This window comes from Excalfactoria chinensis, chromosome 2, assembly GCF_039878825.1.
Source record: "Excalfactoria chinensis isolate bCotChi1 chromosome 2, bCotChi1.hap2, whole genome shotgun sequence".
In the NCBI taxonomy this organism is placed as follows: Eukaryota; Metazoa; Chordata; class Aves; order Galliformes; family Phasianidae; genus Excalfactoria; species Excalfactoria chinensis.
Genome location: NC_092826.1, coordinates 25,091,416 through 25,119,169, shown reverse-complemented (window position 1 = coordinate 25,119,169; position 27,754 = coordinate 25,091,416). Strand labels below are relative to the sequence as shown.

The 27,754-nt window shown below is 36.9% G+C and overlaps 1 protein-coding gene across 1 annotated transcript in view; it reads right to left on the bottom strand.

Annotated features, from left to right (window-relative positions):
• Positions 1-27,754, bottom strand: part of CNGB3 (cyclic nucleotide gated channel subunit beta 3) — a 56,010-nt gene continuing 28,256 nt past the window's right edge. The window contains exons 5-18 of the mRNA XM_072327283.1: positions 26,955-27,140; positions 26,159-26,367; positions 24,223-24,273; positions 23,226-23,312; positions 22,489-22,553; positions 20,491-20,613; positions 14,048-14,189; positions 12,198-12,357; positions 11,671-11,768; positions 10,487-10,570; positions 8,903-9,021; positions 3,826-3,972; positions 1,397-1,577; positions 1-240 (exon numbers count right to left, since the gene is read on the bottom strand). Of these exons, the coding sequence (XP_072183384.1) occupies positions 1-240; positions 1,397-1,577; positions 3,826-3,972; positions 8,903-9,021; positions 10,487-10,570; positions 11,671-11,768; positions 12,198-12,357; positions 14,048-14,189; positions 20,491-20,613; positions 22,489-22,553; positions 23,226-23,312; positions 24,223-24,273; positions 26,159-26,367; positions 26,955-27,140 (1,892 nt within the window). The remainder of the gene's footprint in view (positions 241-1,396; positions 1,578-3,825; positions 3,973-8,902; positions 9,022-10,486; positions 10,571-11,670; positions 11,769-12,197; positions 12,358-14,047; positions 14,190-20,490; positions 20,614-22,488; positions 22,554-23,225; positions 23,313-24,222; positions 24,274-26,158; positions 26,368-26,954; positions 27,141-27,754) is intronic.

The following is a 27,754-nucleotide window of genomic DNA, read 5'->3' as shown; positions in this document are numbered from 1 at the left end:
CTATTTCTTTTTCTTCTCTTTAGCTTCAACTTTAAGGATCTCTCCTTCTTCTGCTCTGGGGGATGGAGACATAGTGATGATCAGAGATTCATTAGTGGTTCCTCTGTGCATAACTGCACGTGGTTTAGGCTTAGTGTCTGCTTCTGGCTCTTCCTTTTGCGGAGGGGGTGCAGGTGTGGCTGCAGGCTCTGGTGGTTTCTTCTCCTCTATTTCAGTCTTCTCTGCTTCAGCTTCATGTTCCTATAACCAAAACATTAAATGTTTTCCAATGCTGCAGAACAAATTCAGGAAAAAGTCCCGTTCTGAATATACAGTGGTAAGGCACAGTACGGGGATACTAAGATTAAATAGGACTCAACTTGTATTCCACTGCTGGACTTTTCAATTTCCATGTGAAAATTACTATTTCAAGATCAGAAAACAATAAAACCTAGAAAGAGCTTGTGGGTAGTGATAATACCTGCTTCTCACTAATACAGCTGGACAAAGCAGTCATGTTTTCGTGCATGAAACCTTTCCTCAGGTCTCACCTTCTTTTATGTACTTATGCAAGCATACAAAGAAAAAGCATTATGTGATTCTGAACATACTCTCCAGTGCCCCAATTCCTTGGCCAAGCCTATTTGCACTAAAGTTTGCAAATATTCATTAAACTTGGTGAAGTTTCTGCTTCAATCTTGCTGTTGTAGTCACTCATTTAAGCAGAATTCTTTATTTCATTTGAAAGAAAGTAAGTAAAAACACAGCCCAGCAGTTACTATAAAAGCCAGAAAAGTATTCTGCCTCTTTTGGGCAAATACTTAGAACTGAACAATTTCATACTAATATGAATGTTTCTCTGAGCACAGAATAAGGTAGGACTTACTTAGCTGAAGTAAGTTTTCTCATAAATGCACAGTATCACATAGTTAGTCAGATCTAGCTGTGTGGTCTGTCTATACTTGAAATGTTGTCTTAAACATTTCTTATTAGCAAAGGTCTGACTTTGAATTGGAAAGCTCCCCGTACGCTTTAGTCAACTGGATTGGATTACTGCATTAGGACATTTGTGTTCACTTTTGTATGTATAAAATTAGAAGATCAGATGCTCTTTTTATCTTTTAGGGTCTCTTTTATTCTTTCTTTTCTTGAGGGTTTTTGTTTGCTGATGTTTTCCTTGCTCTTGTTTTAATCTGTTCTTCCTAGAGTCCAGATCAAGAAAGATTTGAGCCAAATTTTACAGTCCACATTTACAGAGATTAATTACCATGACTGTATCTCAGCTACTTGGAGTTTTTGCTACTGAGTGCTCTAAAGCTGCATTTCTGTCTGTTCCATTTGCCCAAGCCGTCCCGGTACACTTCCTACTTCTCTATCCAGCACTTGAAAGAATCTGTTCTATTATCTGTTATGTTACCTGGATGTCTTGTTCTCTCTTCATTTGCAGCAGCTTAGCAAGGCCTCCTTTTCCTTTAGCTCCAAACATTGCTTTAAACAGTTTTGGAGTTTCCTGTTTCTGTCCAAACAGACTGGCCAAGCCTCGGGGCTGCTGCACTGGTGGTCCAGGAGGAGGTTTCCCCTTCTCTTTCAGCAGCACCCTGGAGGTGGGAAGGAATGGGAACAAACAGCAGTGCAATGAAAGCTGGAGATGTTCTGGCAAAACTGAAATGTCATGCATGGATGAACAGCTGAAACTTATCCTAGATTCAATGGCAAAAGGGAAGGAGGTAAGGGTGAGGGCTTCACCAGCTTTGATAGTATCTAATAAATTGAAGGATACTGTTCTAATCTGAAGTTGCTTTTTCATTTCTTACAGCTTAAACTAGTGAAGGCTCAAGTTAAAGTACTACAAAGCAGACGTGTTTTATAAGGTGATAAATCCTTGCAGGGGAAGGATGCACGGACTCAGTACCTGAGATGGGAAGTCTCTCAGCCGAACTGCTGGATGCAAATTCAGAGAGCATTTATTACTCTATCTGGAGTTTAACTGATGCTTGAGTGAGTAACTGTTAACTACACTTTCAGTGTAGGTCATGTCAGATGGTGGTACATATTTCGGTCTTCTTCAGTAAATTACCCCGAGTATATGAAAGTTACTTGATTTTCACACCTTTCACTAGCTGTGCTGATTAACTGGAGGAAGTGAGAATGAATGGTGATGGTAGAAATACATACTTTGTAACTTTGGTAACACTGGTAATTTGATTCCAAATTTGAACACAACTGCAAATCTCTGTCAAAATAACACAGGTCTTCTGCTGGAGCCTAGTTTTTTCTGGAGACATGGCCGGCCATGCACAGAACATAAAATTACAAAACCTTGCTTAAGGTTGCTATCTAGTGTAGTGGAATTCCAGGGTCAGTCTGAACCAGTGGGTGAGCTGGGAGAGTATGTGAGTGCCTGGAGTGGCAGGGCGGTCTGGAGCCACCCTACTTCTGTGCAATCTGAGTCTGGGTGGGTTCCTCCCTTCCAGCTATCCTTTTCTCCTTTAGGGGACTGTACAAATGGGGGAGGGTCACATTCCTCAGCTCATCCCTTTCTCCAAGCTGTTACCAGGAGGGGTGAGTTAATTTCTTTTGATATCTTTTCCTATAGCGCCTATTACTCAAATGAAGGCTGTATCATTGCCATCATTTGCCCTACATGTAGAGAGGGCTTTGGGCCCACATGGGGATGTAGATACGAGGGACGGGTAATTATTAAACACCTACAATGGAGAGAAGTTACCTGAAGAAAGCAGAATGCAGTGATTTCAATGATTTAGCAGGATATGATTACAGTGGGCAAGGAAGCAGGTGATGAAGGTGTAGGACATTGAAACGGAAATAACAAGTAATGATGATTGTACCACTGTTTTGAAACAAGCTGGAAGTCAGGAAGGATAATTGCCAGGGATGATTAGTCAGTGAGCTTGTTCTGTCTTTCTACCTGTTGGTGTTGAAAACTAATCTCTGAAGACCACAAATGTGGAAATTCTTAACAGATGGGCAAGATCTGTGCAACTGACACTACCTTGCTTTGTGCCATGGGTATCATATCAGCCTACTTAGGGGCCCCTCACTGTGTCTGAGAGCCAAGAATATGTGCTATTGGTCTTCAGTAACTGAGTACCAGAGCTTACTTTTCTCAGTATTTCTTACTGTCATTGTGTGAGTCCACAGTAACTGGCTGGCACGTGGCACTTTGGAGAGAATTTAGGCTCTTCAGTGTCTTTGGCTTTCTGTATGGTTACAGATTGAGGCTTACTTTCGTTTTTGTCATACCTCATACTATGAGCTAGGAATGCCACGAATTCAACAGACAAAAAAGTTTCCTACAGAACAGATATTTAGGCTTTTCTGGAGGCACAGAATGCACAGCTTTCAGACCTGTGTGCTTATCTTTTGTCTTACCAGGTGTTACTTTAAATCAGCTTCTAACTGGTCCTTCAGATTTTGAAAAGCATGCAAGCCTATGAAGCCTATGGGTGCATCGAAGCGTATCTCTGCAGAACTAATTAGAGGTGTTTGGTTGCATCTTTGAAAACCTGCAGCTAAACACACATCTGTCTTGCATTTTCTGACTTGTCTATGTAAGGAGTTTTGTCCTGATATACATCTGTGCCTCTTGTTTTGTTACCTGAAGTGCAGCTGCATTCAGTATTCTATTTACCACATTTGCACAACTGTTGTAATCCCTGCCATGGAATCATGGCTTCCTGTATGTACTAGCAGACAAAATCTGACTTCTAAATACAAATGCGTTTACATTATTCTCCAGAGAAATGAATGGAAATATGGCTAGGAGCCACAACTGTCCATTCAAAAGCTAAACATAGTGATTTAAAAATTGTTCTTAGGACATACTTTGCTTTCTTCATCAGAAGTTTTTCTGAGTCAGGATAGTGCACCAAGATTTCATTGAGTGTTTTCTTGTCTAGAATGAAAAGGTTGGCAAAACCGTGAGCCACCACATTGGCAGTCCTTCGATTTCCTCCACCTGCGGCTAATAGGCTGCAATGAAAATAAACATTGTTATTCACCTTGCTGCTTGAGTGAGGAATCTCTGAAGTTGGTTCTCCACCTAAAACGTAACAAAAAAGCTTAGTAATGTACCCCAGTGTTCTGTCTGATTTCTCTAAAGTCCCTTTGCAGTTGTGATTGGAAATATCTTCTTATATCAAGAAGACATACTGTCACTTCTGGTCAGGATTGTTGGTGGACTGTGAAAAGTGTTGCTGGGAAGAGATGTATCACACAAACATAAAATCACTGAGATTGGATCAGACAACTAAGATCATCTATTCCAAACATCAACCCATCGCCACTATGCCCACTAACCATGTCTCTCAGTGCCACATCTCCGCACTTCTTGAAGACTTACAGGGATGGTGACTCTACCACCTCCCTGAGCAGCCTGTGCCAATGCACTGCTACTCTGTTAGAGAATAAATATTTCCTAATGTCCAGAGTGAACCTCCCCTGTTGCAGCCTGATCCCATTCCCTCTCATCCTATCACTGTTAACTGGGACAAAAGGCCAGCTCCGCACAACAAGGGTGATGAGATCTCCCTTGAGCCTCCACTTTTCCAGACTGAACAATCACAGTTCCCTCAGCCACTCCCATAAGACTTGTGCTCCAGACTCCTCACAGCTTTATTGCCCTTCTCTGGACACACATTTCTCCCTAAAGACACCACAGCAATGACCGCATTTGTTTTAGTCCTTGTGTGAACTTGGCATTTCCTCATTTTTATTGTTGAAAATGATTTAACATCATAGGGAGAGCAGTATAAGACCATTATAATGGAAGGCATATTTACAATGAATAAATGACTCCAAGAATTGTAATTTCCCTGAGTGAATAACTTCAGGGGGGTTTTGGTTTTCTCACATATCACATCTCACATTTGGATGTTGGCAAGTTTAACAATATGGATTTGGAAGGCCTTTCAAGCTGACAGTTACAAATCTTTCTGTCAGAAACTGAAGGCTATTTTGTTTAGAAAGTAAAGTGTTAGACCAGCTTAGCAAGCAGGCGTTGGACATCGGATTGGTGTGTACATGAAAAGTAAATTGTCCAGAAGAAAACAAAATGAAAAGAATTAATTGATCCTCTTTGATGTTAAGCAACAGAAGCAGCATTTTACTCTTAGTAGTAAAATTGCTTTATTGCTATTTAAGGAGATTCATCATAGAGATCTGTCCCTTAAATGTTTCACAGTGTGTTACTGTGTATAAAGTATATTTTATAATACCTAAACTTAGAGGTTATTAATAAAGGATAGTCAGGACCATATAAAAAATAAATTTATACTTATTATCAGTACTAACCAGGGTATACCAGTACTATTATTTAGTATTAAGGATATGAATATAGCATTTATAAGCATTAGATTCTACTGATAATATAATTGATTTATAAAGGATCACAAGACCTCTGAACTCTGTGTACGAGTCTGTTTTTACACAGGCACAAAGTTTTGCTGCTATCCAAGATAAGAATCAACCTATGAAGTCAAATATAAAATGCAGCATATTGTCTTCTTTTACAGTCCTGTACAGTTTCTCAGGCAGAAAAGTATTTGCACAATAAGAAAAACAGTTGAAGAAAATTGCAAACAGTTTTTGAGTTCTGATAAATCACTTCTCAACAAGTCATTGCACAATCATTTTCATGCTTTCCTAATAACCAGCTCATTTTGTTGAGGCAGATAGATAGAACTAAAGAGAACAGCACTTTTCTCACAGTGATGATGTGAGGTGAATTTCATGAGGGAGGCAGTCATTGTTCACACAGAATCCTGTTTGACTAAAGGCAGCATTATGGACTCTGTCTTGGCCATTCTGCTGAAAGTCATGTGATAGACTAAATCTTTACAAATAATTGGTATTGTCCTTGCAGTGGTTCTTGATGCTATAACATTTACAGTAATAAGGGAAATTGCCTTTTTACCTTATGGTTTTTACTGCAGTTAGCCTGAAATGATTTTATACTTGTATGAGATGATAACTTCTGAATTCTTATGATAGCAATTTAAACCGGGAGGTATGAAGTTGTCAAAGCAATGACTTAGCATATCTATTTCTTCTTTATAGCTGAGCTCAGTAGGAAGCAGTCATTCATTGAAATTAGCAAACTGATCCAGGGAATGGTGTGCATATCAACTGAATGTGCAGTGCGGTGGCTCCTCAACTGGGTATATCTGGAAAGAGCTGGTAAATAAGGAAGGAGTCCGGATCTGGCTTCTGATCTGAATGACAGACCTGAAATGGCAGAGCTCACTGAAAAGCAGCAGCTACTGCTGCTGGGCCAAAGTAGAAACTCAGTCTTTCACAAAACTGAATATTCCCTTTAGTTTTTGACTTTTTAAAGGGAAGTTAAAGTTGCAACACCCATTGAAAGGCTAAAAATGAAGCCAAGCATTTAGAAATCTTCCTGTCAAAAATACTGTGATTTTTCCAGAATTTCCATTTTCTGATGGGAAATTGTTCTAGTGAGATAATAATAAATGAATGAATTAGGACAGCTAGCTCAATGTGTACACTTCTCTGGGCTAATGAAGTTCTGTGCTGTAGTTTCCCTCTCTTGAATTTTTCCCTTTCTCAGTTGTCTGTGCAGACAGGCTCTCATTATGGCAGCGTTCTTTCTGCCTCTGTTTCTGAGATTATTTTGTTTCCCTAAGATGACATTATCAGTACAGGAAAGTAGTAATGAGGGTAAGATGTTAATTGGAAGGCAGCTCCTATTGCTTAATCTGTTTCTGCAATGATTTTTAAAACAGGATTGGCAAAGGACTGGCTTGAACATCAGTCTTGCTTTGGCCTTCTGGTATAATTCAGGAGATATTTTTGAAAGGAATGAACATTCTTTGTTGTCTTCAACTCCTTTGCCCGTAGAGACTTTATAAGCATGATTTATATGCATTTCGAACAGTGAGATTAAATAGCTAGTATCTTATAATTCATATCATTAGACTGCTCAGAATGAAACTGACATGATTGTCTACACAAATCATGATTAAAAAAATCAGGTGGAAACGATGGCAGTTCAATCCCAGATGCTAACCACACCACAAATACTGAAGGGAAAATTTGGATGTGCTAAATAAAGCAATATTTCATCCATTAAGGACTTTTTTTTTTCCTTTTCATTTTCCTCTGCTGTACAGTACTCAGAAGACCTTGACAGAGCTTATACAGAAGGGCACGGTATAAACTCATTTTCTAACATACTGCCACAAGGAAAAGGATAAATTCTGCTGGTATACTTATACTTAGTGCTTCATGTCTTCACTTTTCAATTCTGGAGATTTCTTCTAGTTGCTATGTGTTTTCTCATCAGGTTTATCCACTGCCTGTCATTTATATGCAAAGTAACGGGGTCTGTACCAGTATGCTGTCTCCACCAACACAGTGGGTCAATGATGAATAAAACAAGATGAGAAGTGTAGGTTAAAAGCATTGCTGAGGGCTTTGCTGGCCATCCCGGCAATTACGTGAAAAATAAAACATACTGGGAAATGAATCTTTAAAGGCAGCTGTGTAGATCTCATCTGGAAACAAGTCCTCACTTTTGTTAGATCAAAACATTAAAAATCCCTTCCTTGTTTTCAATTCAATCATGAACATTCCTCAGTATGAAAACAAATGTCCTCGCTCCAAATGCAAAACTAATAAATAATTGAAAACTCTGTATGTATTATATCTCTGAGATGCTGCAGCTTTTCTTTTACCCTTTCAGTTCATGTCCCTACCTGAAAACCACTGCATTCTCATTCTGCATAGTGCACAACATGCCATTTTCTATTGAAGTTCTCTCTGGTGTTGTATTGTCACACAGAGAAACATTTTAAAAATAACTTTATTGCAAAGAGCTGGTATACCCTCACTTTTCCACTCAAGGAAGAAGGTCTGTATCTATGGGGTATATCAAGTGTTCTCCACACACAGCTCTGAGAAGGCTCTGTACACCCATTGCTGTCAATAAATGGGAAAGTTTCCACTACCACAACAGGAGACGCAGCAGAAGATAAATATAAACCTAACACAAAGCTGATTACCACTTTTCAAAAGGCAGATTAAGGCTACCAGCGAGAGGATTAACAGTAACAGGAGTGCAGCTGGAAGAAATCAAGAATCCAGTTTATCACATGCAGCAGCACATGTATTTTGTTACTTTTCCTCAGGCCAAATCGGTGGGGGATGCAGTGCCTAAAATTTAGCTCTTAGTTGTCTAATTGGTGAACAAGGCACAGAAGAGCTAATGGATTTTGCGAAGCAGCTATGTGGAGAATAGTAAAAAAAATGCATTTGTAACCGTTTGAGAAAAACTTTCTTCTCCAGAGAAACTTAGACCCCCAAACCTGGTCTGTCAGACCCTTTTCTCTTTTGTATTCTCTTAAACAAATGCATCTGAAAATGTAGATACTGATTTTTGTCAACTTAATGTCTCCTTCAACTCCTAAATGAATCAATCATCTCTGTACTGATTATAGATTTCTTAGACTTTTTATCTCTTTCATTGGAAATTATCATTTTTACTCTCTAGTGTGTAAGGGCAGCTGGTCTCACTATACAGGCAATAAAATACATTTGGTCCTGCCTTTGTGCAGACTTTCGAACTGGGAGATGTGTTCAACCTTTTAAATCCTGAAGGAGAAACCCATCCATGTAGCCTTGTGTACATTACCCTGAATACATATTATACATTATTTGTTGTTTAAGAGTCTGAGATCTTGGCAGATTAGTCTCTGATGTTTCACTTACATGGACTTTCCCTCACTTATCTGTATATCCCTGCTCAGCATTCTCTTAGTTGGCCTCACCCAGCTTTCTAGCCTTTCCATGATATCTATCTCTCATACTTACCAGAGAGAAGCTAAACAACCATTTATTTAACCATTGACTATTTAACCATTTTTGAAGAAAGTGGTGGACTGACCTGATCTCCCCAAATACAGCTCCTGCTCGTAGTGTAACCAGGACTTTTGTGCCATCAGGGCCTCCAAGGACTTGAACTTCACCTTGTTTGATGATATACATCTCTCTGCCAATTTCTCCCTAGGCACAGAAACACATTCATATGTAATGATCACGATTTTTGGTTTTCTTTAAAGTAAAATCATCTCACAAACATCTATGTAAATGTCTCTCCCCTTTCTTATACATGGTTTTACCAGCATTACAGAGAAATAAATGTGCTTCTTTGCCTAGCACTGAGCACAATTGTAAGGACTGACTTAGCGTATCTAATTGATGAGAGACAGTATTTGAGCAGAAGTTAAACCATCCAGGCCAACCTGAAAAATGAAGACTAATAACAAGCAGGACTGTATCAGTCACTTTCATCCTCTGTTCTAGTGGAAACAAAAGTAATTCTTCAGCATATTTAATGAAGTGCAAAAAAGCCTGTGCTTTATAGTTTAAAAAACTTCAGTTTTCGTTCTCCTACTTCTAAGCTTCAGTTAACTAATTTACAAGGAAAATAAGAATAAACGATCATTCAAAAATTTGTCTAATTCTGTTTAATGACCGGATGGTTTAAGAGGTTATTAGCTTCCCTATTATCTTCCACAAGACCTGCTAGGATTCATCAGTATCATCATAAAAAGCAGGCAACCTGGAATAAACATGATCATAACAGTTCTCATAATATCTCGGTGACAGGCAAGTAATTACTTTTCTGCTTATGCTACTGGAGTATAGCAGCAATTTCAATTTAAAAGTCAAAATGCAGCAGCAGCTCCACCAGAATTGAAAACATATGGCTTATACTTCTATCTCATAATCTGCTTCTGCAAACCTGTATGTCAGAGCCTCCTAAGTGAAGTATGATGAGGCTAATGTGCATCCACATAGGAGCTCTCAAATTCCAACAGGATTTTATTAGCTGCTACAACTTATAATGTCAATAGGATTACCATGGTTGTTGGACCAAATAGACTTGGGATCACTTGGTCAGAAGATGAGCCATCTATCTTTGCTATATAAGGCTGTGTTTGAGCTAAAATTCTAGGGGACAATGCGACAGCATTCAGTTCGCAGTCTGGAGATGACACTGATTGAATACAGAGAAAGATCAGGTCCTGCTGTAGGGAGCAGTATGGGATGCACTGTATTTTCTACATTCTTGGGAATTCATCTCCAAAGTCTGTGATATGCAAATGAAGCACATGCAAATCATCACAGATTGAGATCTGTAGGCTACGTTTGTCTATATAACTATACAAAAATTGAGCTTGCTCCATTTTAAATACCCAGACTTCATGAGGTGTCACTGGATAAGTCATATTTACATTAAGAACTTTACCATGCTACTGTAATTTTGTTTGATAACAATAAAATCCATTGTCTTGTTCTAGGTTGAAACTTGAGAGCAAAGTTGTTATTATACACAGTATATTAATTATTTTTATATTATCTACTTCACTCAGAATTAATTTTATTTGAAGGCTACTTTTGACCTCTATCTGAACTCTTTTTCTAAAATACATATTATTATGTATTACTACACCGCAGAGCTCACCTTTTTGCAAACAAAATCACCAGGTAAATACACGATGGATTTCAACCTTAGCAGCATGTCATATATCATCTGAGTATCACATCCCTGTCAAAATAATCAGAATAATGCTGAATTGATTCAGGAACACACAAGTGATGATTAGTGCTTACACTGGATACAATGCATACATTGCATACAATGCATGTATGTACTATGCTTACACTAGTACATGTACAATCTGGGGTTTTTGAAGTCACATGTAAAAGGAAAACATGGCAAGGACCAGTTTATAAAGGAGATAAAAGAACTTTCATTTCAGATAGTGATAAAGTTCTTTTTGGGTCGACCATCTCTAACTTATTTTTAATGCAGTAAGCTTCTTTATACCTAAGTTTGACTACTGTAGAAATGCAGCATTTTTTGCTGTGGGTTGTAGATCTCTTAAGGAATATTTTTTAATACTGATCCAGAAAAAAAAATCAGATCATGTAAAATGCCAGTATGAATCTGTGAATTCCATGTCTTCAGAAAATATTGCAGAAACAGTTCTACTATGTAATGTTTAAACAGAGACATCACGATTTCTTGCAACTGCCCTAAAAAAACCCAAAAACACCTGTGAAGCTTAATGTATTTCAAGATTACTTCTGAAAATGCAATGTCTTCCCACTTATTGTGTCACAAATCCAATGTTAAGTACTGCATTAAAGTAACCTCTCTGGAAACCTATCATGATAACAATGAGAAAGCTCTTTGAACAAAATGTGACTGAAATACAGCTTTCACTACATCAAATTTATGTTCTCAGAACAGATAGTATATTGGTGATCTCTCAGACAGTGCTAAGCAGTAGACAGCAAGGTGAACTGTGTCAAAAATTGTATTCTTCTATGCCTGGCTCTTGTGGATAACTGTTTTGCAATCACTTAGGGTCTGAATATAACATCAGCTTTAACACGTGGGTATGAAAGGACTGTTTCTCAACCTCATTTGCTCCTTTTTATCTCAGATTTGACACACACAGAAAAATCCAAAGTCATCGCTTGGCTTTGTCCTGACCCGTCTACACTGACTTAGCTATATAATAGCCATAGTTTGCCTTGGGTATTAACAAATGTATTGTTTTGTGTAGCAAGAAGCAAACAAACAAGCTTTCCACCCTACAAATACCACACATTACTGCATCATTTTGTTAAAGTACTTGCTTTGAATAGGTCAACTTTATTGACAATGGCAAAGTTCACATCAATCGCAATGGCTAATTGCATTTTGGTTGGCATCTGCTCCAGTAATTCTGATTCATCTGTAAAAGAAAAGAAAAGAAAAAAACAAACAACATCAAAACATTGATAGATGGAAAAAATACAGACATAAATGAAGAAAGACTGTGTAAAAATGAGCATTGTATAGAAACATAACTTCACAGAAGTGAAGTGGTTGGTGAAGTAATTCTTGCATTCCTGAGTTCAAATGAAGAAGATAGGTAGTATGCCTTTTCTTTCTTTTAAATTATCTATGATGTCCAAACATATAACTGGAGTATTATGTAAATTAATACAATTTGTGACACAGTAAGTGTCATATGACTTTGGAGTTTTTTGCTTTTCTGAAGGAAACTGAACATCCTCCTCTCACCCTCAAAATTCAGTAAAGAAAAAAAGTACATTTCACCTTATAGCTATATCTGCAGAGATCACTCAGCTGCTACACAAATGGAATAGGAAAGCCTTACCCAGCATTCCCTGAGAGTCCCATGTGTATTCATACCAGGTTCGAACACGATTTTGAACCAGTTTTGGAATTGAGTATGTGTTCATATAAGAGACAGTGTTATCCATACAGGAACGATAGTAGTTCTGTCCCGCTGTAGCTGCTCCAATTACATCTCTCATCTGCAAACATCAGTTATGTTACTACACATTTCAACAAAACATTCTTCATTTGAGTATGTTGTCAACAACATAAAAAAGGAGTAAAACATTTGTTTACAAAATTCCTGATTAATTATACATTCAGTTCCATGTTTTATAGAGTTGCTTCATCTGCTTTTTCAAAAACATCAAAGACATAAGCTAGTTGTGTAAAGGAACAGCCTGCACTATAATTTTTAAAGAACTCATTTGTGTTTTCCCACTTATTCTGCTTTTATTTCTATAATTGGATGAAAAATATATATAATATTTTCTTAAATACCTGTAATAAAGATTCTCTAGATTTGTTGTGCCACACAAGCCAGAAATGAATCACTTAGTACCACAGAATCATAGAATGGCTTAGGTTGAAGGAGAACTTAAAGATCAGCAGGTCCAACCCCCTGACATGGGCAGGGCTACCACCCAGCAGATCAGGCTGCCCAGAGCCTCATCCAATTTGTCCTGGAGTGTGTCCAGGGATGGGGCATCCACAGCATCTCTGGGCAGCTGTGCCAGCACTCACCTCCCTCTGAGTGAAAAATTTCTTCCTAAAATCTAACATTAGGGTTTAAAGCCATTCATCCTTGTTCTATCACTAAAAACTGGGCCAAATTTCTGTAATAACATCATCTGGCATCAAGAGAACCAATATCCTGCCAGTTTTAAACTGTTAAGTGAATCTTGATCAGTCTTAAAAATCTACTTTGGGCTATAGGTTGATCTTGAACATTTTAGTGCAGGAACATGATTTAACATTCCAACAAAAGCATAAAGCATAATTTATTTTTTTTTGCAGAATGGTTTAATACTGCAGTGGAGCAGTGTGCTGCTGGGGTAAGTTCTGCTCCTGATTACAGAAATAAGATTGATCACAAAAGAAATAACAATCTTAAGATCCTTTTGTAAACAGGAATTGCAACAAACTACAATGAAGCTGTTTTAATAACAAGTTTTGATTCTGCAGTTAACTACACTGGTTGCCAAAAGCAAATCTTCTTTGACAGTTATATCGAATTAGCAAAATATAGACTTACATGCTTGTAAACTCTGAAGCTTAACCCAATAACTTGTACCGGTTTCATCTTTATCTTTTCATCTTAATTCTCCCAATAGCAGACATGTACAAATCAAAAGATCTGGAATGATTTGTACAGAAATCCAACATAAGACACAATCTGACATAGGAGCCACACCATTTATTTTTCTGGAGGCAAGGTAGTTTAAAACCTATGGATTTAAAGCTCAAATTTAACAGTTTCATGCTGGATATCATTCATGCTAGATTACGTTTGTTTTGAAAGTATAAATGATTTGCTTTGCTATAGGCTTTTATTTTTCTTTTCCCCTCCTGCCAAATGAAAGCCAAGATAAATATTCAGTTTTCTGGTTAGCAAGTATTTTGTGTCTTCTGGAAAAGAGCACAATTCTAGTCTGACAGAAATTTTGAGATTTCCATTAACAGCTTTAGGTCAGTTTGTGTGCAAAAGTTACAAAAATGGGAACTGAGTAAACGCATGCAGTGGCCAGAAGTAGTATGGATGATAGTGAAAAACAGGGACATCCATAATGAAGCTAAAGTTTTTCCTGGAACAAAATAGAACAAAACTGGGTATATTATCGCTACATTACAGTGCTCTGAATCTATATAATTACTGGATTTTTGACGTACCTGACCAATTAAGCTGGAGAAGACAAAGACACCCAAGAAAAAATTCAGCAGTTGAAAAACTATCTCAAACAGTGTTTGTGGTTCTGGAAGGCCACCAATGGTGATTAAAGTACGAACTGCCCAGTAGTAACACCTCAAGTACCTGTGGATACAGACAGGGATTTCGTTATCAAATGCAGGTATCAATATGATTGAAGCTAAATATATACATGCCTGGGTTGTCCATTTCAGTGATGCCAAAAACCTTCGACATTTTTTATGAACAGTTATAATTTTAGAAATGACAAGAGTTACGTAAATCACATGGAACAGAATATCCTCACTGACAACTAAAATGCAATATACAAAGAATGCATCAGTTGTTCCATGTTCTCCAGTCACTTTGTGGAGCAATGCGGAAGACTTCCATAGATGAAACTGCCTGCGTAGAAATTACTGCATTCGTGTTTGACCAGTGAATATACCAAGGTGTGGGTAGGCTGGAAGAAGCCATGGTGTAGAAAGAGACTTGACAGATTTAATGTGTAGCAGACTAGATACATGAATGTCTTGAAAGTGTCTTCCATGGGTTCACTTGATGATGGCAGTGAGAAGCTTTATGTTGCATATGACAACTGCAATGAAGTCACCTAATTTTTCTGTCCCTTTATTCACATTGTTTCTGGGCTGTCTTTTTTGTCTCTTCCTCTAATGTCATGTCAAACAGAAGTTATACCTTCTCACAAGCCTCAAGTCCAGCTGCTCCAAACCTCTGTGTAACGCAGGACAAGACTGACTTCTGCATTAACTTCTCCTAGTGGCTGCCCTACACAACCGTTTCCATCAACCCAGAGAACATTTTCTTGCCTTATTCACTGCTTTCCTCCACTCTTGGGAAGAGCCATCCATGGCTACTATATGAACATCCTTCAAGTGTTTCTCAAAAATTCTCTTAATCTGGAGGACAAATATAGCAGTAAGCAGTGGTCACTCATTAAGACTGTACTGCGACTTATGGGTTATATTGTCTTTTCCTGTACCCATTTGCTTTCTCTCACTTCCTCTACTCTAGAGAGAGACCTTTGACCAAAGATTTTTGTTCTTTATGTACAGTTTTCTTTACATAGCCCCCTGCATGACGAGAGCTTATTCCATTCAAGTTTATTAGAACAAACAAACAAACAAACAAAGGACCTGTACAGAATTCATTATTTGGATTTTGTGAGAATAGCCACATTAAATCTTTATGTAAATAAAGTGGCATCTCTATTATTCTTTTTAAAATTTCATGCTAAAACATGGCACTGTTAGTAGTCTAGCATCCCCCCATAGTATGCATCTGGGATGAATTAGTTTTGATCATTGCCATGAATGTGCTATTGTTTCCTTTTTTCCTGAGATAGCAACTAACTGTTGTAGGAATGGTTTTAAAAACCTCACACTCGTTAGAATATGACTTTATAAGTCTCTATACAATTAGATTTCGACTTTTGTAATGATTAAAAGTATGATTTCCTATCATTTCACTGATGACTGCATCCAAAACAATCAAGATTCTCTCTATTTGTTGAAATTTATTGAGCTTGAAACAAAAAAGCAAGCAAACAAAATCGAAACAACACAAGGAAACAAAAAAAAAGCCTCTCCCTCCCTTCCCCCCCTTTTCCCTCCCCAAAATAAGAAAGAAATTGTTTATGAGATGCATGTTTTGAGACAGTCCATCATGGATCTCCTCATGCATGCCTGTATTTTGAGGTCCCCTGATCTGATGCAGTCTTCAGGAGTATTTCTTAATTTGGTGCCTCTCCCTTCTCCCTTTAAATCCTTTCTTATTAAAATATGAACTCCACTCCTAAATGGTTCATATAATAATAATATTGGAGGGTCAGTTTTGAGCAATTAGAAGAGAGAACAAACTCACAAACAACTAGTTCCAATGAAGAATGTCCCATTCTAACTCACTTTAAAGTGTTTTCAAGTATTTCACCTAAAACATCAGAACTTTCCAAGCATTCTTTTTCATTGTTTTCACTGCAATCACATTTTTCTTGCTCTCAGATTAATGAAATGCAGTAGTGGTGATTACTTCTACCATAGTTTCTGTGTTCTAGATTTTAATAGACAGAACTGGTAGTTTCCATTCATTGCATAGGTGTCATTGTATAATTTTTCCTTGTTAGAGATGATGAAAGGAGAACTAAATTACAACAGTGCAAAATTTTCACTTAGGTTCAAAAAAAGCTTCACCTATTCATGCTCCAAGCAAAATGTGTGTAAGTGGCAGCTTTCAATCTGAGTTCTGTAGCATAGAGAAAAAGGAAGAGGAAGCCTCAGATCTGTGTTAGAAGAATTACAGATTTAGGCATAAAATGATGTCTCTAGCTTGTCTGAGAGGATTTGTCATATGGGGCAGGTTAATGTATTCATTTGTTATAGCTGTGAATTTTGTAGTGCCTGAAACACGCATAATTTGCAAGTATAAAAATGGAAGAAATTTGCAGTACTTCTCTGATAGTTATATAGGAAATGAAACTAATTAACAAACTCTCTCATTCACAATGGCCTTGAATGCCTGGATTGTTACGTCTACCATGATATTCTGTGATATAATTTCCATTCTGGTCATCTCTACCAGACACGGAAGAGGCTCCTTGGAGGAATTTAGGTGCCATAGCCATGCTTCTTTGAAGACTCTCAGGGCTTTTTGCAGAACTGCCCACCTTTTTCTAAGGACATCATTAATGCAGAGAATTTTTCTGTGATTTTACTTCAAAGAATTTTTTCTACTAGCAAAGTGACAGGATATTCACCGTCTCTTAGGCACAGCTTTTATATCTTCTCCATTTATTTATTTTACTGTTTGTTTTCATCAGACATAACAGCTGAACAGTTGAAATAGAAGGGAACGTGTTTCCTGAGAAATTAGACTGTAAGATTAGTTAGGGAATGACAGAAAAAAGAAACAGACTACAGCTTCAGTGGTGTCAGCAGCTCTGCTTCCAGTGAGCTAGAGAGTCTGGAAAACATCACTGCTTACCGTACAGCTTACTCGACTTCTGTATGATTACTGTTAGAGCAAACAACCTGAGACAAGAAGGGGATTTTCCCTTTGCACAGCACAGACAGGATGTTTATCCTTTAGGCAATCCAGCTTCTAGATTTTTTCCTAAAATATGTCGTAGGTATGAAAAAGTTTAGAAATACTGCATATAAGATACCTTGTAATGTTACACCAATAAAAATATCTCCCACATAAAAGTCTACTTCAGAACATGCTGAACTTTTTACATACTTTTGGTTAATCGAGCTGAATGAAACTTTTGTGCATACAGCTGTCAGATTTGAAGGTGGCATTCACACAGCTGAGTGAGGAATTATTTCAGGACTCCTCCCTGATTACAACCAGGACAGATTTGAAGTGGAATAGAGATGTTGTTAGGTGGTGTTCTAGTGATGTCCTTCTTAGTACTTATTTTTTCTTGAGTGAACTATTCATCGAGTAACAGTGGGCATGATGAGTTCAGACAGTGAGGTGAAAACTACAAAGGCTTATATAAAATATCGCTATGGGCAACAGGGCTGAAAGCATTAGATTTGACGTCTATAAGGCTTGGGCTGAGGTTTCACATTTTTTCCAGAGATACAGAATGGTCTCCATGGCAAACACAGTGAGTTTGACCCTCCAGGGTTATTTGTAAGCATGGTTTATTGCTGACATGCACATATGCAGCATCTTTTACAACATCTTTTAAAACAGTCTTACTGCATGTTGGGCACTGCAAACCAAAGGAGTTGAATTGTTCTAGGCACATACAGTGATCATATTAGGGTTTCAGAAGGAAGTTTTTCACACACAGGGTGGTGACACACAGGAACAGGTTGCCCAAGGAGGTTGTGGATGCCCCATCCCTGGAGGCATTCAAGGCCTGGCTGGATGTGGCTCTGGGCAGCCTGGTCTGGTGGCTGGCAACCCTGCACATAGCAGGGGGGTTGAAACTAGATCATTATTGAGGGTCCTTTTCAACCCAGGCCGTTCTATGATTCTATGATTCTATGTCCTGGGATTTCCAAATATCTGCTAAGTTGTGCCAGAGCTGGAAGGCAGCAATTTATAGAGAAACATTATTAGTATGTAAATGGATGCTTTGATTAGTACACATGCTGGGGAATTTTGCATTCCACTCATGGATGACTTGCAAATGGCAGAAAATATATATTATGAGCAAAGTGAAATGATTTGTACCTAACTTTATGTTGAATGGATGGGGTTGCATGAGAATTTGAGTTCCCTGGGTTTAATTTTCCTTAGAAGCAGTAGCAAGGGAGACAGATATGCCTGGGGGTCAATTCAAAACAATGACATTAGGTTCCTGCTTTGAATCACTTGCTAGAGAATTTGTTCATTTTCCCAAGGAATTAAACAAATCTCTTACATAGCTGAACTAGACTGAAAATAAACACATATGGTTCAAGTTGTTCACTTATCTATAATTAAGGGACCTTTTCAATATCCTGTTTCTCTCTCCACATAAATTCTGCATTATGGTGCTGCATCTGTGATGATATTCACTTGCATTTGTAAGGACTGAGGTCTGTTGCCTAATTACAGGAAGTTCATCAAATGCAGTTTAATGCAGGGAACATCCTGAGTGTCTGATTTGGGTATGTTGCAATGGGAGTAAAGCTTGGGTTTCAACATACCTGGGATTTTATTATACAGTCTAAGTTAAATTGAGGTGAAAGACTAATTGTATACATTCACCACCAGTGAGGATGAGGTAGATTAATGGGTTTTTGAAATGTATGGGAATATGTGCTTCTGTATATTTTATTTCATCATCTCAGTTTAAAGACTTAAATTACTAATCTATTATTATTTTAAATAATAAATTCTACCCTAAATCCCACATGATTTCAGTGTAACATCATTTGAAAAGTGTCTTCTCATGGAAAACATACCACTAAATGCTAAAACCTGCCCATTGCCAGAGCACAATTGCATTGTCTGTGGCGAGCAAATGACTTCTATCAATTATTCGCATGAATGAAAAGTAAAATATTTTTTACAGTGAAAAATAAGAATTTTCCATATGTTTTCTAGGCTAAAAAAAAAAACCAACACATTAAAAGCTTGAAGACTCAGTAAGCTCTCTACTTTGAGAGCCTTCAGATGGCTTAGTTGTAGTTATCTTGATTTTTAATTAGGAGGCAAGTACTCCCAAGAATGACATTAACTGAAAAAGCTGTGAAAGAACTTCAATATGCATTTTTCTTATGAGGTATCCAGAATACTTGATTGTGCAAGTAAATACCTGTGTATAAGTTTACTTACATAAGTGGTTCCCCTGAGCAACAAGCCTGCAAGCTTGCATCTGGTTGCAGTGTTCAAGCTGTGTTATTTTAGTTGTCCGTGAAAACTTCAGATGCCTTCTTTTTCTTTTTTTTTTTTTCTTCTTTTTTTATTTTATTTTTTTGCCCTAATTATAAAAAATCTATGCTACTTTACATGAAATGTGTTTTACTCCAAAGGCTATTTTTCTTACCCTTCAAAACAGTAACTTCACATCAAAGTTGTGAAGTACAAAACAATTTCAAGAAATAAGAGTATGTCTCCAAGCTATTAACAGAGAGGCGTGAAAAGTTGTTTAAAGAGTAATTTATGTCATCAACAGTACATTATATGTGGTTTTGCAAACAGCGTAATTAATGAACAAATTGAGTTTCTGTGTCATTCACTATTTTATGGTATTTGAAAGAAATGTAAATTATTTCATACACATGAAAATACTGGATATGATTTTATATAACGACACTCAGAATCTGCAAGGAATTCGCTTATTTTAATCTTGCCTCCTTTCCATCATTGTAATGAGTGTCCCTTATCTGGCACCCAGCCTTTTGCTGTCACAAGGAGTTTGTGAAAAGTGTGCCAACATCCACTCCTTCCCACTGGGGACACTCCTTGCTACATGGTTAAGCATGCCCTTCTCCAAAGATCAAAGAAATCCAGTAGAATTTCTTTCAGGCCAATCATAATGGTGTTTAGCCAGAATAAAAAGTTGTATTTTAATGACACAATGCTGTGTGGCAGAAAAAAAAACACCTGTGACTCCAATTTCCTTGAGGTATTGTTCTGCCATCCTTCTAACAGTTCCCATGGGCGCGGGTAATCAGTAACTTTAATTTATGGTTCTTGTCGCTTTCTAAATGTTTAATTAAGTTAGTGCTTAGTACTGACTCATAAACCCATAAAAGCTGAAAATAGTAAACCAATTATTCACTGCACCTGCCCTCCAAATATGTGTTAGTAATGAAAGCTGCTCTTCAGTAGTCATGGTGCTAAAAGTTAGCTACCCATGCACTTGTAAAGCAACACATACCCTGCATGAAAAGTCATGGGGAAGAGAGGGAATGCAGGAAGGAGTAAAATCAGGGAAAAATTCTTGCAAGATAGAAGTACTTACATGTTTCCTTGTCCATCGTATACCCATCTAGTACTGCCAAGTCCTTCATAGTCTGAAGCCCAATAATACAAGCATGCATTGATGTGCAAGATAAACAGCAAATATCCAGTGGTTCGAATGACCCTATAAAAGTAAACAGATTCCAAATTACAGATGACTGAATTCCTGTAAAAAGCTAATAGTTTTTTCTCCTTTAATATGGAACCTCTTGCTTTTTTTTCTTGTGTCACCACTGTATATACTAAACATCCAGTCTTCCTACGTTCACTCTTCTATGGATGCCAGCAGGTGAGCGCTGTTTCTCTGATTAAGTAGCTCCCTACCTGTATTTACTCTGTGAAAAAACAGCAAGCAAAAAATCCTTTTCTCTCATGTTTGTCCAAGATCGAATGATTATCTTTCCTAGCATGTTTGACACAGGATCATTTGCAAATTACGGTTTCCTGATAATTTCATAATCCACTCCTTTAACTGGCTATGAATATTTAGAGAAACGGGAAAGTATACTAATGAGGCTAGAATATCTCTGTTTGCCAAACCCCATTCAAGATAAGATAGGCTCCAAATCTGTGAGCCAGAGCCAAGAAATGTCTGAGGTCAGAAATGAAATGGTTTACAAGAGCTTTGCTAGGAAGCCTACAATAGATCCGCTAAATGGTATGATTTAGTGGCTATAGCAGGCGTTATATCATTCCTAATCCCAGTTCATACACTTATGAATGGTTCTTCAAATAACACCAATGATGAACTACTTAACAACTGAGTGTCTTTCTATTTAATACAGTAATGAACTCATTGTATATCCTCTGTTCAGTGGATGGGGATCAAAAGGAAGATCTCTTGGACTTATCTTTCCACTCAAACATTCAGGTAAATAGAAGGAAAAGTACAGGACTTGCCTAGACACACACAGGCTGCTCTTGTAATGACTGTGTCAACTAAAACTAAAGGCAGTACAATTTGAGTGCATAGTAGCTGAGAGAGAGGGTTGTTATATGAAAATTTAATAAAGTCTACTTGAATTAGATGTATAAAGTTAACAGGAGATCATATTTTTGTGGGTTCTTCCGTAGAATTCTCTCCTTTGCTTGTACATCTAGTGCCACTGCATGTCCTCCTTTACATCTCCATGCTACTGAGCACTCTGCCTACGTGCACTCTTCTTTAGGATGCCAGCAGGTGAGTGCCATTTCTCTGTTTAAATGTTCATGTGATTCTAGGACAGTTCTGTGTAGGACTGTAAGCTGTTAAGAACAGCAGATAGCTGACATAATCTATCAGTATTACAATACTGACCATTCTGGATCTAGTGCACCTGTTTGAATCCAGGCAAATGAACTGAGGCCTGCGTTTCATACTATGTATATTGTATTTCTCTGGGCAAGTACCAAATCCAGCATATTGGGTAGATAAGATGTATTAGCTTTTGCTGGCTCTATTTCTACAAATTCAAACTGGTGAGGTTGTGAAAAAAAAATAAGATTTTTCAACCTCTTTTTTGATTTTCTACATCACATAATATATCTTATTTGCAAGATATGAATATCAAGTTTGAAGAAAAATGTTGACATACATATGCTCAAGCTCATGACTTTATTTTATTTATTAAGTACAAACAAACAACTACTGAGGATTTGGCACTGCTATTAGAAACCTTATGATGTCATTCATTAGCTCTTTAGCCAAAGAAACTTTTGTCAGACTGTTCAACTAAGTAAATTTTTGACAGGAACTTTAGGGTGATGAACATATCACCTGAAAATAACTTCTATCCTTGAGCAGGCCAGTTGAGCTGAACAGGATTCCCTATATGAACGAAGCTTTACATTTATTATTTGAATTATTATAATAAAGAGAAAAATACTTTAAAAATATATCATTTTAAATAGAAAAGTTAAGACATACCAAATTCCATCCTGTACTTCACTGACAACTTATGAAATCAAACTGGTGCTCTTTGCCTGGTTTGCATGCTACAAGGATTTAATGAGCACATACCTGTAGATGTATGCTTTGTCCAGGATAGCTTCCAAGCGGTCATTGAATTCAAAGAATGTGTTATGCTGAATGGAAAAGAAGTGAAAGTAATCAAATCACTATCCTCAACCCCATGTCTTTTTCTTTTAATTGTTCACATACATATTCTGAAAATAATGTATTTTGCAGCAATCTAATTTTCTTTATAAGTTTATTTAAAAGATGAACTGCAAACCAAAGAGGAGAACTGAATAAAACAGTATTTTGGTTCTTAAGTGTCCCACTCATTCTAGAGGTCAGATTTCAGCAATTGCGCAAAGCCTGTCATAGCACAGAGAGCTCAAGAAGGGTTTGTCCTTGCCTGGAGGGAACCTGTCAACCCGTATCATGAAAGGGAGGGAGACGGCTGCTGCGTAGCCCCACCTCAGACATTCCATTGCACACCCCACATCTTTGGAGACTATAAAAAAGGTGGATTTATGATTTTTACATATGATGTGTACAGTTTATGCTGCCCTTAAAATTCCAACCCTTGCTTTTTAGAACCTGGCATTATCATCAGGAGTTTGGTTGGCTAGAGTATATCTTGACTTGTATTCTTTGTTGTTTTGTTTACTGATGTTGCATAGACTCAGGTGATTCCTGAAGACATTTTCCAATTTCTAAGCGCCATATTCCTAAATATTATAAACATCTTTTCACTGACTTTCAGAAGCATTTATGTGGGGTTAGTCATCTATCTCTAATGCAGAACTTACCTTTAGCATCCTATTTACTCTAAATGCTGGGTTGAATCCGAAGAAAAAGTATAAAACGTCAAATGGCAATACTGATATCAAATCGAGCTGTTGAAAAGAGATCAATTTAAACTTCAAAATAATCATAATGCATTTACTTGCTGTCAAAAACCTACTTCGAATAAATCATGATTGAATATAAAATTTCGACAGTCAGTATACTATGCCTATAACTTCCAAAGTACTGTTAGGGAAGATTATCTCTTTGGAAACAGTAAGAGCTTTGCTCTGCCCTACTTTTAAGCCTCTCGATTTTCACCTGTTTCATGGGGATTATTGACAGTGTCTCAGATGTTTAGCTATTAGTGCATTCTGTTATTTCAATTAGGGTTCCGACAAGACTGAAATGGTAGACATGTGGCTGGAAAGTAGAGGTGAAGAGAGTGATACACATGAGATTTCTACAGCTTTTAAGGTCAGGATGCTTGAAGCAGTCTGAGAGAGCATGAATTAGACTCTCTGCTTGCAGTCTGCAAAAGCCATCTGTTGCATACAAAATATTCATCATGGGATCATAGGATCTCATCATTATTAACTTCATCATTCTTATTATTGATACTGGTTTTTGTTATATTTTGCCTTTCCATATCATCCATAGATGTTGTACTTATGGATGTGGTTTAGTGGGCAATGCTGGTGATACGTGGATGGTTGAAGTAGATGAACTTAAAGGTCATTTCCAACCTTAATATTCTACGATTCTATGAATTTTATTAATTTTATTTTATCCAATTATCATTATTTAGAATTGCATCTATAACTATTATGTTTTACAATTAAATATTGTTTATGAGTACGAAGCAACATCATCTTCAAATAGAAGAACTAACATGCCATCAATTCTGCACTATCTGCCAGCATTTAAAATCAACAGTAATTTTCAGGGAAAGAAGAGATCCCACGTAATCCTTCTCACAGAAGCAACAATATTGATACCAGTAATGACGGATCTGCTTACCCGAAACTTTATAGTGCTGTGATAGAATTTCTTCATTTCCACTTTGTCTGACTACAGTAATCATGAAAAGAGAAAAAAGCAACATTAAGAATTGCATGTAAAGAATGACCTTTGCTACTCTACAGTAATAATATTCTTCTATTAATAAGGTTTTTTAATATTGCCATTAAAAACTGTCTGAAAGAATGGAGTAATATCCACTCCTCCAATGAAGAAATAGTATTTTCATTTGACACTTTTTTCTTAAGCCAAATTTCATTAGATCTAGATTTGGGGTTTATCTGCTTTTTATCCAAATCTGAGTTTTTGTCTAATGAAGTATGCTACATTTGCCTTTTTTCCTCTCAAAGTCTCTGTACCAGCTGTTGCTTGATGCAACACTTTTCAATTTTAAGGCCAAACTACATCAGTAGTTTCCAGAGAAATGAAAAGAAAGATTCTAATAGAGCTGTTCAAAATTAGCTCATTGAAAGCCAACGTTAACATACAAGCATTTTAAATATTATAATAATCAACGTTGCATTCATTAGTAATCATTAGACATTTATTTTTAAATTACTGTCCCTTGAAACTGATCTTGATACCTTAGTAAGAAGGGCTAATCAAAAGAGCAGAGAAATGTATCTATTATTATACTTACAGTATTTATACCAGGGTCATTTTTAAAATAGCCTTATAATCTTAAAGATATTTCCATTCTTTTTACTATCATCATTTAGGCATTATACTAAATGCAGGAGATCCAGCAGAAGATGATCTCTTCACCCACTAAAATCTATGAATTGTACAAACAGCTTCAGCAGTTTTATTTCAGGGAAATGAAAGGTCAGCTTCCTCCATTACAATTTCAACCTTGTTCATAAAACTTGAGTTTTGTAGGATTTCAGCAAGATTAGCAGTTACTGAATTGCTAGGCATGGAAAAATACACTGTATTGCACTGCAATCTATCTGCACTATATTTATGTAGTTCTATCTGAGGTTCCTCTGTAAATGTATTAGCAATTTCTTTTATGCACAATATATAAAATTCTACATAAAAGCAGTGAACTAAATCTAATTCCAAATTGATTTTGAATATATATAATTTTGATATTTTTGTTTGTTGGGCATAATAGTGTCATGCTGAAATTCTAAACTCATTTGTTTTGTGCATTTGGTTTTCTTCTATAAAATGTTAAAGAACTGAAAGTAGGAAAGATTAAAGAAAAGTCAATGCTCTATATTCCCTATTATATGCCAAAGGTAAGCCTTTACCCTTTTACAGGCATGCGCACATGGTTTTACTTTGTATTATTCTGTAAAAAGGTTATGTAAAACAGTAGCAAAAGGCAGAGTTGTTTATAAATATATATATGTTCCCCCTTAAAAAATTTCAAATAAATAATTATAAATATCCTGAGGTTACAGGAATTTATTCTGCTTTTGTAAAAAAATATATAAATAACCTCACAATCTGTAAGAAAACATTTACATACTGTCCAGCTCTAGCTGGACATGCACTGTCTTCTGCTGTGATTCCTGAACAACTTGAATGGAACGTCAAACGTTTCACATAAAACATGACAAAACATATACGCATGTATGAGTATATAATCATATAATCACTCTTTCCAGTAAAGATGCACCTATTTACTCCTGGTAAGAAAGCATTTTATGCTTATTTTGACTGTTGCATCTGTTATTTTCCAATCTGTTTTACTTTTTTAAAGAACTTCCATATGTCAGATTGCAGTGCTTGTCCAGAGTGCAGGTATTAGATACACTTTCTTCTTCCAAAACTGAATAATAAAAGGTCAGAGAAGACGAATACAGGTATACTTTGCTAACAAAAAAATTTGTGTAGACTTGACCTATTAGAAAGAACCATAGCATATTTCTATAATGCACTTCAATGCATAGTCACTACCGGTGGAAATCCTACTTCCAATACTTACAATTATATCTCCACCTCTTAAAAATTGCACTCGAGGTTGGAAAACCAGCAGGTCGCAGAGGTAGCAGATATCACAGATGATGTCTATGGCAAGCCAGTATATTGTGTTACTTGGAGTTTGGTATGGAAACACAAAGCGAAGGGGGATAAACCAGCAATTCCAGTTATAGGCCACTGTCACAAGCATAAGCCATGCTACGTACCGGCGATCTGAAAGACAGAACAATGCATCTGCAGACATGAAATCATATTATTTTCTTATTTTGCTAGACATAGTTATGTTAATGCAGAATTTGGGAACCTTCCCGCAGAGAGCTACCTATAATTATCCATTTTTTAAATAGCACAGGCTGATAAAGTGACACAGGTTGAAACTAAGAATTACAATAGCAATTGCAAAAGGGTAAATAGAAGAGTTCGTGGCAGCATACAAAATGTAATGCATCTGAAAAACTCAGAATGTTTTGTTGGTGCATGCTATAGCTGACAAGAATTATTTGGCCCTAATGTATGACACAGATTCTAGGTCAAGTGGCACTGAATATTAACTGTGGTTGTTTTATACACCAACTTTGTGGCAATAGAGAAATTACTCTGTCTTTCCATATCTTTGCTACTATCATCAGTTTTCACTCTTTTCCCTATTTGGAATGAAAGTTATTGAGGGTAGATTATATGTGTGCCTCTGAATTGCTAAACAGAATGTAATCCTTACTTTGGCTTGCAAGTACAATGTAAAACTGAGCCACTAATTCAGCATGTCTTTACCCCATTTTAAAACACAGCTTTTAATTTACCTGTGTATGAATCTATGCTGTCTGGTAGCTTTAGATAGCTAATGTACTTTTTCAGAGGAGGTTTTTTGAATTTACAGCACAGCATATCACAGTAGTGATCCTCTTCTGGCTTTGCTTCTGCTTCCTCTTTCTTTTCTTCTTTCTTTTCTTCTTTTGGTGGGGGCGGAGGCTTCTTCTTTGATGGTGCTAGTGACACAGAATGCCACAAAATGTGTCATTTTAACAATGGCTTAATTATGGTATCCGATTTTAACAAGTACAAGAGCCTCATCATATTAAACAACACTTGGCAGTGAATAAAGCTACAACTTATTGTAATATTGAGTGCATTAGAAAGCAGATTGGAGAATAAAATAACATTTGATATAAGCATGAACATCTACTATCATTAATAGTGATAGTAATACTAATAATAAATCACTAGTAATGATACTATCACTCAACTTCCTGTTGAGTCCAGTATATGTTACTGCAGTTTCTTGGACAGTTCCCAAAGCAAGTGCCATAAAAGACTGAGGTAATTCATAACTCAGCTTTCTTTAATTCACCTGTGCATATTTTGGTATATGATTGTTGCATATAATGTGTACAATTAGGATGGAGATAAGAAAAGATATCTCTGACATGGGCAGATTTCTCCCCTTGTGTAAGATCTGATATGCTTGACAGAGCAGGTGAAGCTAATGGGAAGCCTATGATTTTGTATGTTTCAAAGGTGAGAAAGCCTAGGGGCATTCCTTTGAGCTCTATTCTTCCATTTTATGCTGGATACTTTTGTCCACATATTTGTCCAATTAACT